This window comes from Aythya fuligula, chromosome 5 (assembly GCF_009819795.1).
Source record: "Aythya fuligula isolate bAytFul2 chromosome 5, bAytFul2.pri, whole genome shotgun sequence".
NCBI lineage: Eukaryota > Metazoa > Chordata > Aves > Anseriformes > Anatidae > Aythya > Aythya fuligula.
Window position 1 is genome coordinate 54613165 of NC_045563.1, and position 14304 is coordinate 54627468.

The 14304-nt window shown below is 47.1% G+C and overlaps 1 protein-coding gene across 1 annotated transcript in view; it reads left to right on the plus strand.

The window, feature by feature from the left end:
* Window positions 1-6061: 6061 nt before the first annotated feature.
* The window catches only part of SLC6A5 (solute carrier family 6 member 5), a 29660-nt gene continuing 21417 nt past the window's right edge, over window positions 6062-14304 (plus strand). Inside the window, exons 1-7 of the mRNA XM_032188555.1 lie at window positions 6062-6568; window positions 7186-7324; window positions 7946-8077; window positions 8170-8343; window positions 9011-9152; window positions 9600-9732; window positions 12931-13065. Of these exons, the coding sequence (XP_032044446.1) occupies window positions 6062-6568; window positions 7186-7324; window positions 7946-8077; window positions 8170-8343; window positions 9011-9152; window positions 9600-9732; window positions 12931-13065 (1362 nt within the window). The remainder of the gene's footprint in view (window positions 6569-7185; window positions 7325-7945; window positions 8078-8169; window positions 8344-9010; window positions 9153-9599; window positions 9733-12930; window positions 13066-14304) is intronic.

Here is a 14304-nt window from a genome sequence, read left to right on the forward strand (position 1 = left end):
ACTGCTCCTGTGAACTGCTCTTCCAAACTACTCACTGACGGAGATTTACATCCCAACATCGAGTTGACTGATCAACAGTGTGAACAGATGGGTTTCTTCATTTGGCACTCTATAGGAAGAAGTGTAGGATTTTGTATTTCATGCTGACAGAGGGATCACGGTTCAGTCATTATCTCTGTATAACAATCACCGTGATCCAATTTGCGATAAATTGGGGGATTTCCCCTTTCACAGTGAAAGAGGAAAAAGTCATTGAGAAGCACTCAACCAAGCAGCTCCTATGAGAGAGCACAGGAAAATTTAAGGCTTTTTTTTCCCAGTCAGAAATCAAAAGGATCCAAATGATGAACACAACGTGTCATGGAGAAAACTGAAGCATTTACATTTCTATGTTGAGCGTTTTCTGAAAATGGGACCCTGCAGTCAGTGTTGTGAGATAGCCTCATGGAGGTGCATGCTACTTTTTTCGTTCTTACTGTGTTGGACTCAACAGTCAAAAGTGATTAAGACACTGAGTGAAAGGTGATAAAATGGATGCTGTCTGCTAGGATCTGGTTTATTCTCCACGTGATGGTTATGGTGTCTTCTCAGGGGCATCTGACTAGAAAATCAACATAATCTCATTTTTAGGGAAAAAAATTTTGATATTTTTCGCAAACTTCTGATCAGGAATTCAGCCCCGCGTATGGCATCTTCAATATGGTGTCTTCACATGGTAAGAAATTACCGAGGTACGATAGTTAGGATAATTACAAATTCAGACAGTCTGGTCCATCACACCCGACAGATTTGTGCTAAAACTGAGATAAAATGACCTGGTTGATGACATCCCAAAGCACTCCGATTGCTCTACAAAGCACTCCTTTATGTGGCGTTTCTGCAGCTGTCCCTGCACAGAGCTATGACTTAAGGACGAGCTGACTTAAGGAAGCTTTTTTTTTTTTTTTTTTTTTTTTTTTTGTCTGTTCTCTGCGGTAAACCTACTTAGGCAATTGCACAATTAAAAGAAGTAATCCAGTTTTGAGCACTGTGCGTTCCAACAGATGAATTTTTATTGTTTGCAGTACTAGGACAGGTCATCCTCACCTGTGTCAGGGGACTGCTGAGGGCAGGGACCGGCCAAGGCAAAGCCTGCAGCTCACTGTGGCGCTAGAAAAGCTGTGTCCTTGTCCTCATTGCACCGGGGTACATCCCAGGAATATATTTCGAGCTGTAAATAGCTTCTGCTTATCATTTTGTTCATTAAATATACGTACTGTTGGCTTTTAAAATATTTTTTTTCCCAATTTTATTGCTTTAAGCCCTTTTCTATCAGCAAGTGGAGGTTCAAAGCTGTGTATGTTATGCCCTACACTGAGATTATGCCCCGCAGTTAGAAAAAATGGACTAATGAAGAAACATGTATGTATGGGTTAAATAGCTGTTAGGAGCATAAATGCTTGGCCAGTGGTGCAGAAATTTCCTCCAGATGCTTCTGTTTTCCCCCCCACCTGATCCCCTTTTCTTTTCCTTTCCATTATGTACAGTGGTCTCCACTGAAAGAGTTAAATCTGGCAGCATACGGATTCCTTTTCGGTGAGGATGCCCGACTTCGACAATTTATTGAAAATCCAGTGAGTTATCCGGGTTGGAGCAGATGGAGACGAGCACATCAGAAATAGTACAGTATAGCTAATAAACATCAGGATGAGCCCGAGGCATTCACGGGAGAAAAATAACAGGTAATTATCACTTTATAGATTTCGACCGTCTCTTCATTATTTGGACATAATTAACTGAGAGAGGCAAAATACTGCAGCCTGGTACGGGGAATAGTTGGCTTAAGAAAGGGTCTTTGGAAACACGGTGTTGAGCTGAATTAAGGCTGTAAAATCATGCATGTGGGGTTAGAACGAGAAGGGAAAGAGAAGCAGGTGAAGGTGAATATCGCTGAGCAGGAGCTGGCTTCTGGGGACGGGTTTTGCTCTGGCTTTGCCTCCTCGTTGAGCAGGGTGACTGCGATGCTGTGCGGGGCTGCGCCTTGCGCACTGCTCGAGTTAAATGGTGACAGCGGGTACAGCCACAGCGATGCGCCAACAAAAAAAAACCCAAACCCTAAATCTTAAGGCACAGCACTGCTGGGGGAAGGGGGGGAGGGACACACAATACCTTTCTGCAGGGCGGGCAGCGGGATGGGGCTGGGGTCCGTGTTGTGGAGCAAGGAAAAACCCGCAGGGGGTGAGGGGGGCGACCGGGGGCGGCCCCTTCGCAGCCGCCGTTTGTGCGCATCCTTCCACCCCCCTCACCTTGAATACCAGGGCCGGGCGGTGCCCATCCGCCTTGGGAGGCTGACATTCAGCTGAAATTCAGGCATCCTTTCCTCCCCCTGCCCCCCGGGCTCCACTTTTCGTTGCAGAGAGGAGAGGGGGTTGCGCTGTGGGGCTGCCGAAGGGGGTCCCGCCTCCCCCCCTCCCCTTCGTTTGCTTATCTGCAAAGGGGGGAAAGGAGGAGGGGTGGCGGGCATGGGAAAAAAAAAAAAAAAAAAAAAAAAAGAATCAATTGCTATTTTTCATCTTTGACAAACTAATTAAAACGGAGGCGCTCGTTCCTCCGCTCCGCAGGTCGCAGCAGGGAAGCGGGGGGGGGGTGGTCCCCCGTTTTGGACAGGCTGGGGGGGTGTCCCCTTAGTCCCCGTGGGCTCAGGGCTGTGAGGGGCCTCGGGAAACCCAGGCGGAGCTCGGAGAAGCCGCTTTAATGAACTTTCTGGCCGGCAAGGGGGGCGTCGGACCCCTGCTTCTGGGACTTGGCGATGGATCCCCCCCTCCCAGCCGTGGCTGGGGACCGGCTGATGGGGACCGCGTCCCCTCCTGGGTGGGGGCGAAACGGTGTCAGGGCCTTTGGGTGCTGCCGGGGCGGCAGGAGCAGGGCTTGGGGCACAACGTGGCTTGGGATCGACTGTGGGGAACGAGGGAGTCGGTTCGCTGCAGCACCAAGAGAGCCCTGCGCTCCTGGGGGAGCTGCGGGGGCTTCCCGACCCTCCTGGTTCTTGGGGCGCTGCCGTGGCGCTTTAATTCACCCCGTGCCTTTTTTAGAGGCGTTATTTTAACCTGAAGGGCACCATAACGGGGCTCCCACCCTGCCCAGGCTGTGGGCAGCCGGCTCTGCGGCTCTCTGCAACAGCACAGAACCGCTGCCAAGCGCTGCTCGCCTTCCCCCCGAGCCCTGCTCCTGGGGGGCTCTGTGCTGCATGCAGGGAGGGGAGGAAACGGGGGAGAAATCTGCTTGGAGCGAGGAGCAGAGCACAGGCTGTTTGAAAGGGTCTATGCACAAAACACCTGTATTTCGGTACAATTATGTGCGGGGAAAAACAGGTGTTGATGCTTAAGTATATTTTCAGCAGCTGCAGCAGCAGAGGTTAAGGCGAGCTGCGGCGTAAAAACGCTCAGGAGCTCTGCTGCCAGGTGAAAGCATTTATTTTTTCCCACCTGGGAAACGCGCTGATCTTTGCTGCAGGGGAAAAAAAAAAAAAAAAAAAAAAAAAAAAAGAAAAGAAACGATTTTTTTTTAATTTTTTGCTTAGCTCGCCCCTTTTCTCTGGTGTCGCGGTGCTCTGGGTGGCACTGCTGGGGGGGGACTTGGTGTCCCCGCGGGCAGCCCCGGGGGCGCGCCGAGCCCCGCAGTAGCCGAGGACGTGCAAAGATGCGTGGGGTGCCGGGGAGCGTAGCCCCCTCCTTCCTCCCCCTAGTAGGTGCACACTGCTTACGCTAAGACGTAAAATAGCCCCGGGAGAAGCTGACGCTAGCAGAGTGTGTGCGGGGGAACAGCAGCTTTTCCTCTGACGCGAAAACAACCGGGAAGGTTGCTTAGGGAGCATCCCGATTTGCCAACGCACTTTTTTTTTTTTTTTTTTTTAATTTCTTCAGGGTGAAAAAAAACCTCACTCGTGAGCAACAAATCTCCGAGAAAGCCCCTCAGGTGGCAAATAGCGTGGGAGGTGGTGATGGGTGGATGACTTCGTTGGAAAAACGACTCCAGCGCAACTTCGGGCTTGTAGCGCTGAGAATCTCCCCCCGGTTCTCAAAAAAAAAAAATGCTTTGATGGGTGAGGGCAGCACACCGACGACTTGACTGCAGTTGCTGTCATTTTCGCTCCCTCTTAACTCTTTAGGTAGCTTTGGTGAAAGAGGAGATGGCTTTATGGCGGGTGTCCCCTTGACTGATTTGGGGCTGAGGGCTTCCCCCCAGGAGGCACGGTGAAAAGAGACGGTGTGGTGTAGGGAGACCAGGGGACACACAATTAACTTGTTTGTGCACTATATACACAGTGAACGTCTCTCTCTGGAAATAGCTATACGGAGAGATATATATTTATACACTTTATATATATACGTATATATGGATTTTTTTCATATATATAAGCTGTTTTAACTTTCGATCCCATGTGAACTGCAGGAATGCAGAATAATGGGATGGACCACACGGGAGGGGGGAGAGGGGCAGAACTGGCCGGTTTTTCCCCCCCTTTGCTCTTCTTTTGGACGCAGTAGTACGTGTTTCTCGTGCTGCCCCTAATAACCAGCAAGAAAGTTGTGTGCTCCTGCAGGATCTGCTTTAGTAATCAGCCCCCCATGAGTCACACGGGACACGCAATCCCACTGCCGCATGAGTGACAGCTAGCCGGCGCTCAGGCTTCTGGTTGTCCCTTTAAAATCTGAATCCAAGGGTAATGATTTATCAAACTCTTATTATCACGAAAATGTCAAACGAAGGGCACCTTGCTATGCACTGACGCAAACCCAGGCTTTCCCAAGGAAGTATAGAAGCTTTGCTCTGGACTGAGCAAAATCCAGTCTGCTTCTACTGCTGTTTTTACCTCGACCGACTCGATTTTAAGGCATGGTAAGCGCTTCATTTCTTTCCTTCGACACTTAGAAGGGCTCGAGGGGAGGCTTCGCCGCTGAGTTCTGTGCTGGCTGCCCTGCGCCCGCCTCGTTTACCTGCCGCTGTCTGCCTCTCCTTGCAAGGCAGAGGGGCGGCTGTCCCCCCACCCGGGGACAGGGGCACTGCTCCGTGCCCCCACGGGCTGGGGGAGCAGCCGGAGGTGCCGCAGGTGCAGCCAGGACTTGCGGCAGGCACGGCGGAGGCAGCGCTGGGAAGCCTTGGTGCGTGGGGGTCCGGAGGCAGGGTGCGTAGGGAAAGAGAATTTTTAAGGGATGGGAAAGAGAGGCATTGCCGGCGGGGTCCTTAAGGTTAAATAATAATAATACGTTGTGAAATTTAATTTTAAATTGGTAGGAAACGAGGATGCTGTCAGTAATCTATTTAGCATACAGGAGAATGGTTCAAAACCGTTTGTAGAGGTGTGTGAGTCGAAAACATAAGAAAAATCAGAAGGAAAGGCAGCTGCTGACGGCCGTGATCCCGCGGTGGTGGTGCGGTTGTTTCCCCGTTTCCCCGTTTCCCCGGCTTTCTGTCGGGTTTTGAGAGCTGGCAGCCGGCTCAGAAACGCTCCCCAGCACTATTTCGCTGGTCTTTTTTTTTTTTTTTTTTTTTTTTTTAGCATCCCTGGCTGCCTACAGGGCAGCTTGTCTATTGCCTGTATGAAGGAAAAAAAAAAAAAAAGGTAGGGGGGAGAAAAGCCGATGTGCATTGTTGAATGACAGAAAGGAAATGGGGCGTAAAATTAAAGAATCTTTCTACACTGGTGATAGGGAAGGGAGCATCCTACGCTCGTGATGTGCAATCTAACGAGGTCTGGCGGCGCAGTGCTGTAGGAACATTTATCTAAAACTCCAGTTGCGGGTTTGCAGCCGCTGTTTGTTTGTTTGCTTGGTTTTTTCGTTCCTCCCTGCTTTCTCCACCAGAATATTAACGCTGAACGAGAGGGCAAGCAGGGGAACCGGGCCCCTCGAAATTCACCCAGGTTTTAATCCCGATTTTCTAGCAGACGCGTTTTGCGCACGAGGGAAGCAATCGGTAAAAAAAAAAAAATAAATCCCTGCCGTCCAAACGTTTTTTTTTTTTTTTAATCCGTTCGGTAAAATATGTGATATTGTTTTAGGATTACGCCGGTCCAAGGGAGATGAACAAGCAGCTCGCGAACAGCCCCGACGCGGTTGCTCCTGGACCAAACGAAGGTGCGGGAGCTGGAAGAGGCAGCCCCGAGGAGGAGCCGCAAAATGCCCCGCCGCAAGCCCCCGCCGCGATGGCCAGGCTGCCCCGCTCGCTCTCCAACGACCCCAAAACGCTTCCCTCCGAAGAAGCCAAGCCAAACGATTTCGACAGGACCAAGGTCGGCATCTGCAAACTCAGCAGCACCCCGGTGCAAGCCAACTCCACGGTGCGGAGGGAATCCGGGGAGACCTTCCCCTACAAGCACGCCGCTGGGGCCGGGGCCGCCGGGCAGGCTGCGATTCCCCCCTGCAAAATTCCCGCATTGCAAAGCACGGACGGGGACGCTACCCTGAACCTTGGGAAGGGCTCTCTGGAGCAAAACAACGCCAAAGGCGCCTGGGTGACCTTGAGCCAGAGCACCGTGGTACTGGGCACGGATGGCAACACTTCTGTCCTTCCCGGCAGAGTGGAGGGGGTAAGAGCCTCCTCCCCGGGGTTCTCGGCCCCCGGTGATAAGGGATTAAGGGATGCTCGGCCCTCAGCGCCCGCTCGGGGAGCAGTGGGAGCAGGTCGGGGATGGGGCAGGAGCCGGGAAGAGAGGGAACTCTCCCGGTGCTGAGCTACCGCGCCGAGAGCCAGCCGAGGCTCAGGTACTGCGGGAGAGGAGTGGGCGTACGGTCCTGGCTGTGTTTGTCCCGACAGAAATCGGGGGCAGAAAGCCCTCTGCTGCAGGAGCAGAGCCCGTCCCCAGGGCATCGCCCCCGGCCGGGCGCGGCGCATTGCAGGGGCTGCCCCCCGGGAAGGCAGCAGCGAGCCGAGCCCTGCGCCCTTCGCCCCCGGAGGAGCCAGCTGGGGGGCGGGCAGCGGGGACTGCCACAGCCCCCCCATCCCAGGGCTGTAGCAGACGCTTTCCTTCCCTCGGGAGCAGCCGGAGGAGGGGGACACGACAGAAAAGCCTAATTTCTCGGGCAGATGCGGCTGCAGGGGAGGGTGCCCCCGGTGCGGCTCCGCGATGCTCGTTTGCAAGCGTAGCTCTTGTCCGATCTTTTTCTTTTTTTCTTTTTTTTCCTCCTTCCCCCCCCCCCCCTTTAGGAAGACGATGTAGGGGATGAAAATAAAGCCCGAGGGAACTGGTCTAGCAAGCTGGATTTCATCCTCTCCATGGTGGGTTATGCAGTGGGGCTGGGCAATGTCTGGAGGTTCCCGTACCTGGCCTTTAAGAATGGGGGAGGTATGATGGCTTTTTCCTGTCTCTCTACCTGCAGTTCCGTACGTGGCTGAGCTGCCCCCCCTCTTTGCGGTGGGGACAAGCACGAGGGGAGCGGAGGTCGGGGATGCCGAGCCGGGCACCCCTGGGACCCGCACTGCACCGTCACACCTGGCGAAAATCCTCGCTGGGGGCTTTTTGTTGCTTTGCTTGGCTTTGGTTTGGGGGAAAGCTGGTGTTCAGCAGTCAAAGTAGACGAGTTCTGACAAGATTTCGTTATAAGGTGGTGCTTGCCCTAAAAAAACACCTGCCATGAGTGCTAGCTGGGGAGGCCACTGCGGGGGGCTCCGGACCTTAGCGAGGTCGTGTGGGCTCTTCCCAAGCTGTTGGAGGCGAGAACTTGCCATTTGGAACACCTCAATATTGGAAAAAAAAAATATATAAAAAAAATAAAAATAAAAGGTAAGCTTGCCTTTAAACATACAAAATAAAAGCATGTGTGGGGGCTCCTCTAATAAAACACTGCTGCCTCAAGCGGATGCTGGAAATGCAAAACCCTGCTCCCCCGTTCCTGCCGGGGCTGGGGATGGCAGGGATGGCTGCCTGGGCTGGGGCTGAGCAGGCTGTCATTTCTCCTCCCAAAAGGTGCGTTCCTCATCCCCTATTTGATGATGCTGGCGCTTGCTGGGATCCCCATTTTCTTCCTGGAGGTCTCCCTGGGGCAGTTCGCCAGTCAGGGCCCTGTGTCAGTGTGGAAAGCCATCCCTGCCTTGCAAGGTGAGCCCCCCCTGCCACCTGCACCCCTTGTGGCTTCCTGTGCGGGCGGTGGTGATGGTGGCCCCCTCTGGGCTCCCTCTGCTCTTTCCTAGGCTGCGGCATCGCGATGCTCATCATCTCCGTCCTGATAGCCATCTACTACAACATCATCCTGTGCTACACACTCTTCTACCTGTTCGCCTCCTTCGTGCCCGTGCTGCCTTGGGCTTCTTGTAATAACCCCTGGAACACACCAGATTGTAAAGATAAGAACAAACTTTTACTAGGTGAGTTGGGATGCGCTTTTGGGTCTTCCCAGCTCTTTCCCTGCTGCCGGTGGGGGCTGCGGTGCCCAGCCCAGGGCAGGGAGTGCTACCCAGGTGGCTTGGAGCGATTCGTTTGCTACCTTTTTTTTTTTTTTTAATGTTTTCACCATCAAGGGTAGATGTAAGTTCTGAACTGTAATGTCAAAAAAAACAAAAAACAAAAAACAAAACAAAAAAAAAAAAACAAAGAAATCTTTACAGCTGAAAGGTGCCTGTGCTGCGCAGGGTGTTTGGTGTGGGGTAAAATCCTGTCCAGTCTCATCTCCTGTTTCCAGTGACACACATCCCTGGTTTGGAGCTGAGCTTATGCACATCCCTGTAGTTGTATTGACGTGGTGTAGAAAGGAAGACTAGATAGTGACCCCTATTGCAAGCCCTCACCTGTAACTGCTTTTGGTCCAGACCCTTTAATACCTTGAGCATTTGGGTGTAAAGGGAAAAACCGTGAGACATTTTAAGACCTAGTACTCTGAGCCTTACAGCATTGCTACAGAAACCTAATGCAAAACTGAAACTCAAGTGATGTGTACAATAGAATGCTTTTTATTGTTGTTTTGCACCCAATCTGTAAATCCAGGCAAGTTATTTTCCTTTTTTTTTTTTTTTTTTTTTTTTTTTTCTCTCCCAGATTCATGCATTATTGGTGACCAACCAAAAATCCAAATCAAGAACTCTACTTTCTGTATGAGTGCCTATCCAAACTTGACTATGGTTAACTTCACCAGTGAAGGAAACAAAACATTTGTCAGCGGAAGTGAAGAATACTTTAAGTAAGATCTTTCCTTTGAAATACTACGTTACTTTCTCTAAAATCTCTAGTAAAAATCTCTAGTAATACAGATAATCAACCAGTAATACAAGAAGTAACTATTTAGAAGACTAGAAATAAAATATTTAAGAATGATAAATGATACACACTTTATGCATATTAACAATGAAAGCTAATTTTTAAACACTGCATTATTTTTGTCCTTTTCCTCTGGTGCTTAGCACAGCTGGGGTGTTGGCCCGTGCATGGCATTTTTATCTCCTACTGCAATGCAGATAAATAAAATAATACATGGTGACATTCACTCGAACCTTCTGGAGAAGCCACTGAGAACGCTAAAGCAGAGCTACGTACCATAGGAATTAGCACTGAATTACTGCCTGCAGTTGCTGTCATTATTTTTTTCCTTTTTAATTTTAGTTTAATTTCTTTTTATTTTAATTTTTAGGTACTTTGTATTGAAGATTTCAGCTGGGATAGAATATCCTGGTGAGATTAGATGGCCCTTGGCACTGTCTCTTTTCCTAGCCTGGGTGATTGTATATGCCTCCCTTGCTAAAGGAATCAAGTCATCAGGAAAAGTAAGAAAAATATTTGCAATCATACGCTTAGAGGAAAGCAGTATCCTGCTTTGAGGAAATCATACTCTTGTTTAAGGCACTGAACTATTGAAATTTGTTTTCAACAAATGGCTACACATTAATGAAATGCCTTTTTTTCCTGTACATGTTTTCCTATCTAGCTAAAACGTTAAAAAGATAATTTTGGAAATAAGGTTCAGCATTTGATCCCTAATACTCAGAAACTTGAAAATGAGCCTTTGAGCTGTGCTTAGCAGTTGGATGGCAGAAACAGTGCCCTAGTGTGTGTGGCATTCATCAGAAATCCCACAGTCACCTCAGGCATCACTGTAATCTGGGAAATTATGATGTATACTAAGATGTTAAGCAATGTGTTTTAGAATCAGAACTGAACTTAAATCATTCTGTGGTGTTTGATCTGTGACAGTATGTATCTTGTTTTCCCAACTACTTCATGCCTCTTCCTAAAACTTCTTGCAGTAACCCAGCTCCCTTTTTCTGTTTCTGACATCTCGCATCTCCCTCCTGAACTTCTGTCATGTTCTCCTCTGCCTCTCTGATGTTCAGCTTTCTGCCCTGTGTCCTAACCAGCAGCCATACAAAGAGGGAACATGTGCTCTCATGGACACGCAAGTGCAGGCATCCTAATTGTCTAGGCAGCTGTCTGCGCAGGGAAACGCAGCCCTTCTTTTTCAGCAGCAGCACTGCTTTAGGTGTTTTTCATGGCACTTGCAGCAATGCAATATCTGAGACTTCAATGCCATTGTAATTAGCTTGTAGGTCAAAAAGTTAGATGATACTGTAGGATAAATACAGTTTATTTAATAATTGTAGGCTGAAAAAATGCCTCCCTCCAAAAACAAACAAACAAAACCCAACAACACACACATTCAAAAAACAAAACAAAAAAAGACCAGCCCACAAATGAAACGAAGCAAAATGGAATGGAATAACTATATATTTTCTGTGTTAAAGGTAATGCATGTGCAGAGGAAGCTATGAATTTTCTACAGTTTGTCAAGGGGTATCCAATTTCAAGCCACCCCTTTGCATCTAGAAGCTAACAACATCTGTTGTGAGCTAGCTTGGAAATGAGCAGAAAATCCAGAGACTTGAGTACAAGGGGAAAGTTGAGTGCTTTTTGTTTTTTCTTACATGTACTGTGACAGGAAAAACTGTTTCATGAAAGGCCAGAGCCAGGAAACAGAAGATGTAGAGGAGAATAACTTGGGTTTGGATGTGGCAGGAGATATTAGGTAAGACAGGCGTAGCGGCCAAAAGAAATACTGTCTCCTTGGTGCCAGGGATAAGAAACTGCTATTGATGGTTAGATGATTGTAGTGAGGGGGCAAGTGGAAATCTTGGTAACTGTCCAAGGTAAGAAATCAAGGTAACTGTCAATATGTGGCCCTGTGGTCCTTGCTGCCTCTAACAAACATAATAATGCAAAGCGAGATCTGTCAGTCTGCAAACAGTTGTCTCTGGCTCCTCAGGCAGCTCTCAGGAAGGTGCCCGCAGTGGTCAATTGCAGCCATGTGGGTCTGTCTATTTAATATGCTGGGGATCAGATGAAGAAAGTCAACTGGTCTTGGAGGACTCGATATTCTTGTTAGCACAGTACCATGTAGGGACAACTAACCTGCTGAAGAAGTTGTGTAGGTCCTATCTAAATGACAAAATGGCACCTAGGTTCACCATAAAAACTAGTTGAGCAGGCACAAATCCCTGAACGATGTGTATCAGGATAGCTCAATTATGTTCCAGTTAATTTAAGAATCCTAAAGTACACTTGTTTTAAAATGAAGAGTGGAAATGATGCTCTGCTGGACTAGCTAGATAAGTCTATGTAAAACCTTTCTTGGGGCTGAAGTAGTGTGAATGCTCCATACAGTCAAGCCTTCTAGATAAGAGTTTTTCTATTGTTTGAGCCTTTTTTTTTTTTTTTTTTTTTTTACTGAAGTTGGATAGACATGCTAATGTTGCCAAGTTTGATTGCCTAATAGGGGAAAAGATCTTCTCTTGAAATGAGTATCTTCATTTTTTTCTCAGTGTAGACTTGAGCAATTATAGTAATTTTATTGAACCTTAACAGCTGGCTTCCACTTGCCATTATTGATTTAAACCTAGTTCCTTTCTTGATGAACAATGATTACATATTAATTGTGTAATGCTGTTTGAATATTACATCATTTAAATACCAGTCATTGCAGAAATGATACATTGAAGTACAATAAATAATAAAATACTATCTACGAAGAAAGAAGTAGCTTCTGAAATACAAATGAAGACAAGAATGTGTTACATCTATACACACGCATTGTTTCATTGATGTATATGCGCTTTGCTTTAAACTCTGAAGGTATTTCTCAGGAATACTGCTTAGACAGAAATGGATTGAATCCCTTCTGACAATTGAAGGGAATTTCATTCACTGCACAAAATGCAGCTTCTTGAAACAGCACGGGGGAAGTTGGGAAAGCAGTTTCAAAAGTCACCTCAGCTCAGAGGATTCTGGCCCTTGTAAGGCTGCAAGGCTGAAGTGCAAAAGGTTTTAAAATGCTTTTGAAGAGTGTGCAGCCTAACTCATTGCAACTTAGCCATTTTATTTGACTACAGAGAGAGCTCTGCTCTGTACTAGATAATTATGAAGACATTAAGCACACAACCTCTGTGCATTTAACAGTCATTTGGTGTATCTAGATTGTTACGCTGACTTTTTTTTTCATTGGGCCCATAAACATTGTCATGGTGATATGTAATTATTAGGAGGTACAAACTAATACAGAGAAATACATCGGGAATGGATCAGGGCTTTAGGTGCCATTAACTGGCATTGCTCATTTCGTTTCCAGTGAGCTGTGTTAGTATTTTTCTGGACAAGGATCAAACACGGTATTTCCATTCAGCTTGAACTTAATACTGCTCTCCAGTCTTTACTCACCTTGTTTTTTTTCCCCTCTCTCTCTAGAATCCCAGGTATTATTACCGCTGTTGCTATTGATATCATTCCTGTCACTAGCAGCAAGAAGTTCTGTAAAAGATGTCGACTCTGTCAGATATTCTGGGAAATAAGCCTGTTGCCTTGCTAGTCTTATCCCCTGTTGTCTCTGATCCTGAGACAAAGTTGAAATGCTTCCACTCCTCTCCCTCCCCCCCCTTCTCATATAATCCTTTAAATGATCTCCTTGGTCTCTGCAGGTGGTGTACTTCACAGCTACGTTCCCCTACGTAGTTCTCATCATCCTTCTTATAAGAGGTGTAACTCTACCTGGAGCTGGAGCTGGAATCTGGTACTTCATCACACCCAAGTGGGAGAAGCTAATTGATGCTATGGTGGGCTTATTATTGCAATTATAACTCCTGATGGCATGAATAACTCATACAGATTTCTCACTTAGTGTCTGTTGCAAGCGTTTGCTGTGTGCAGAGGCAGTGCATCTGTGCAGTCTTGTTCTTCACCTCTATGGAGTGCTGTTACAGTGGATGTTTGTCATTTGTCTGCACATGCCTTTTATAATGTATGTTGTTATATATATGGTATTTACTTCATATTTAATATTTCACCTGAATCTCTCAGAGTAAGCGCATTTGGAAAATGGGAAATTAAAAAGGAGGTACAGATTTTCATGTGCTGGTGTCTGAGTGGATGCTGCTTTGATTTGAGCAAACATGTGAGGTTTTTAATAGGTAACATAATAAGCCTGTCTGCGTTTGTCTAGAAAATTCTTTAGAGATGCTGAGAATATAATGCAGTTTTGAAGACTGACTGCGAGACACGAAACAAAATCAAATTATACAAGGTACTCTAACGCCTCTTCCCTCAACAGCTGTGATCATTGTACTACCTGTATTATAAGAAATAATGTTACTTTCTGTGTAGTACAGGACAGAATTAAGGAATTTGGTACCCGGCTTTGCTCTTTAGGAAGGATTGACTTGTATGAATGCTTCAGCTCTGCTTTCTCATTCATGATTTCCACTGAGTTCTAAGAAGCTGCTTGTTGCCAATTAAACCGGTAAAACACGCTACAAAAATACACATGATTTGTATTGGTGTAGACATGAATCCACACATGGCTCACAGACTTGCATGAAATGGCGCAGGAGCACTTGGCTTCCTAAATTTTATTCTTAATTGTCCCGAGGCTGAAGACTCAATTGAAGCTTGAGCTGAAACTTGGACTTCAGACTGTGTACTGTAGAAAAAGCAACTTTTAGCAACATCTTAGGAAATCTGTTTCCCACCTACTAAGAAACTCCTTCCTCTGTCAATAGCAGTGGGGAATTTTGCAACTCTTAATGTCCTTATCTCTTTAAACAGCAGGTATTTAGGTATTTTAACCCTTTGGTGATAGAGTATTAAATCTTGAGCAAACAATATAGACTTTATGCATTAAGTACGAGCATTTTTGGATTCCTGGGGTGCAAAAATGCATGTGAGAAGGGTTGCCTTTTGCAAAATGGGGCTATCTGTACACACCAGGTGTATAACCCTAGGTAAGTGTTGAAGAATATTCAAGTGGACTTCTGCTTTTAAATTTCTCTGCAGTGTAACAGAAATTAATAGCTGTA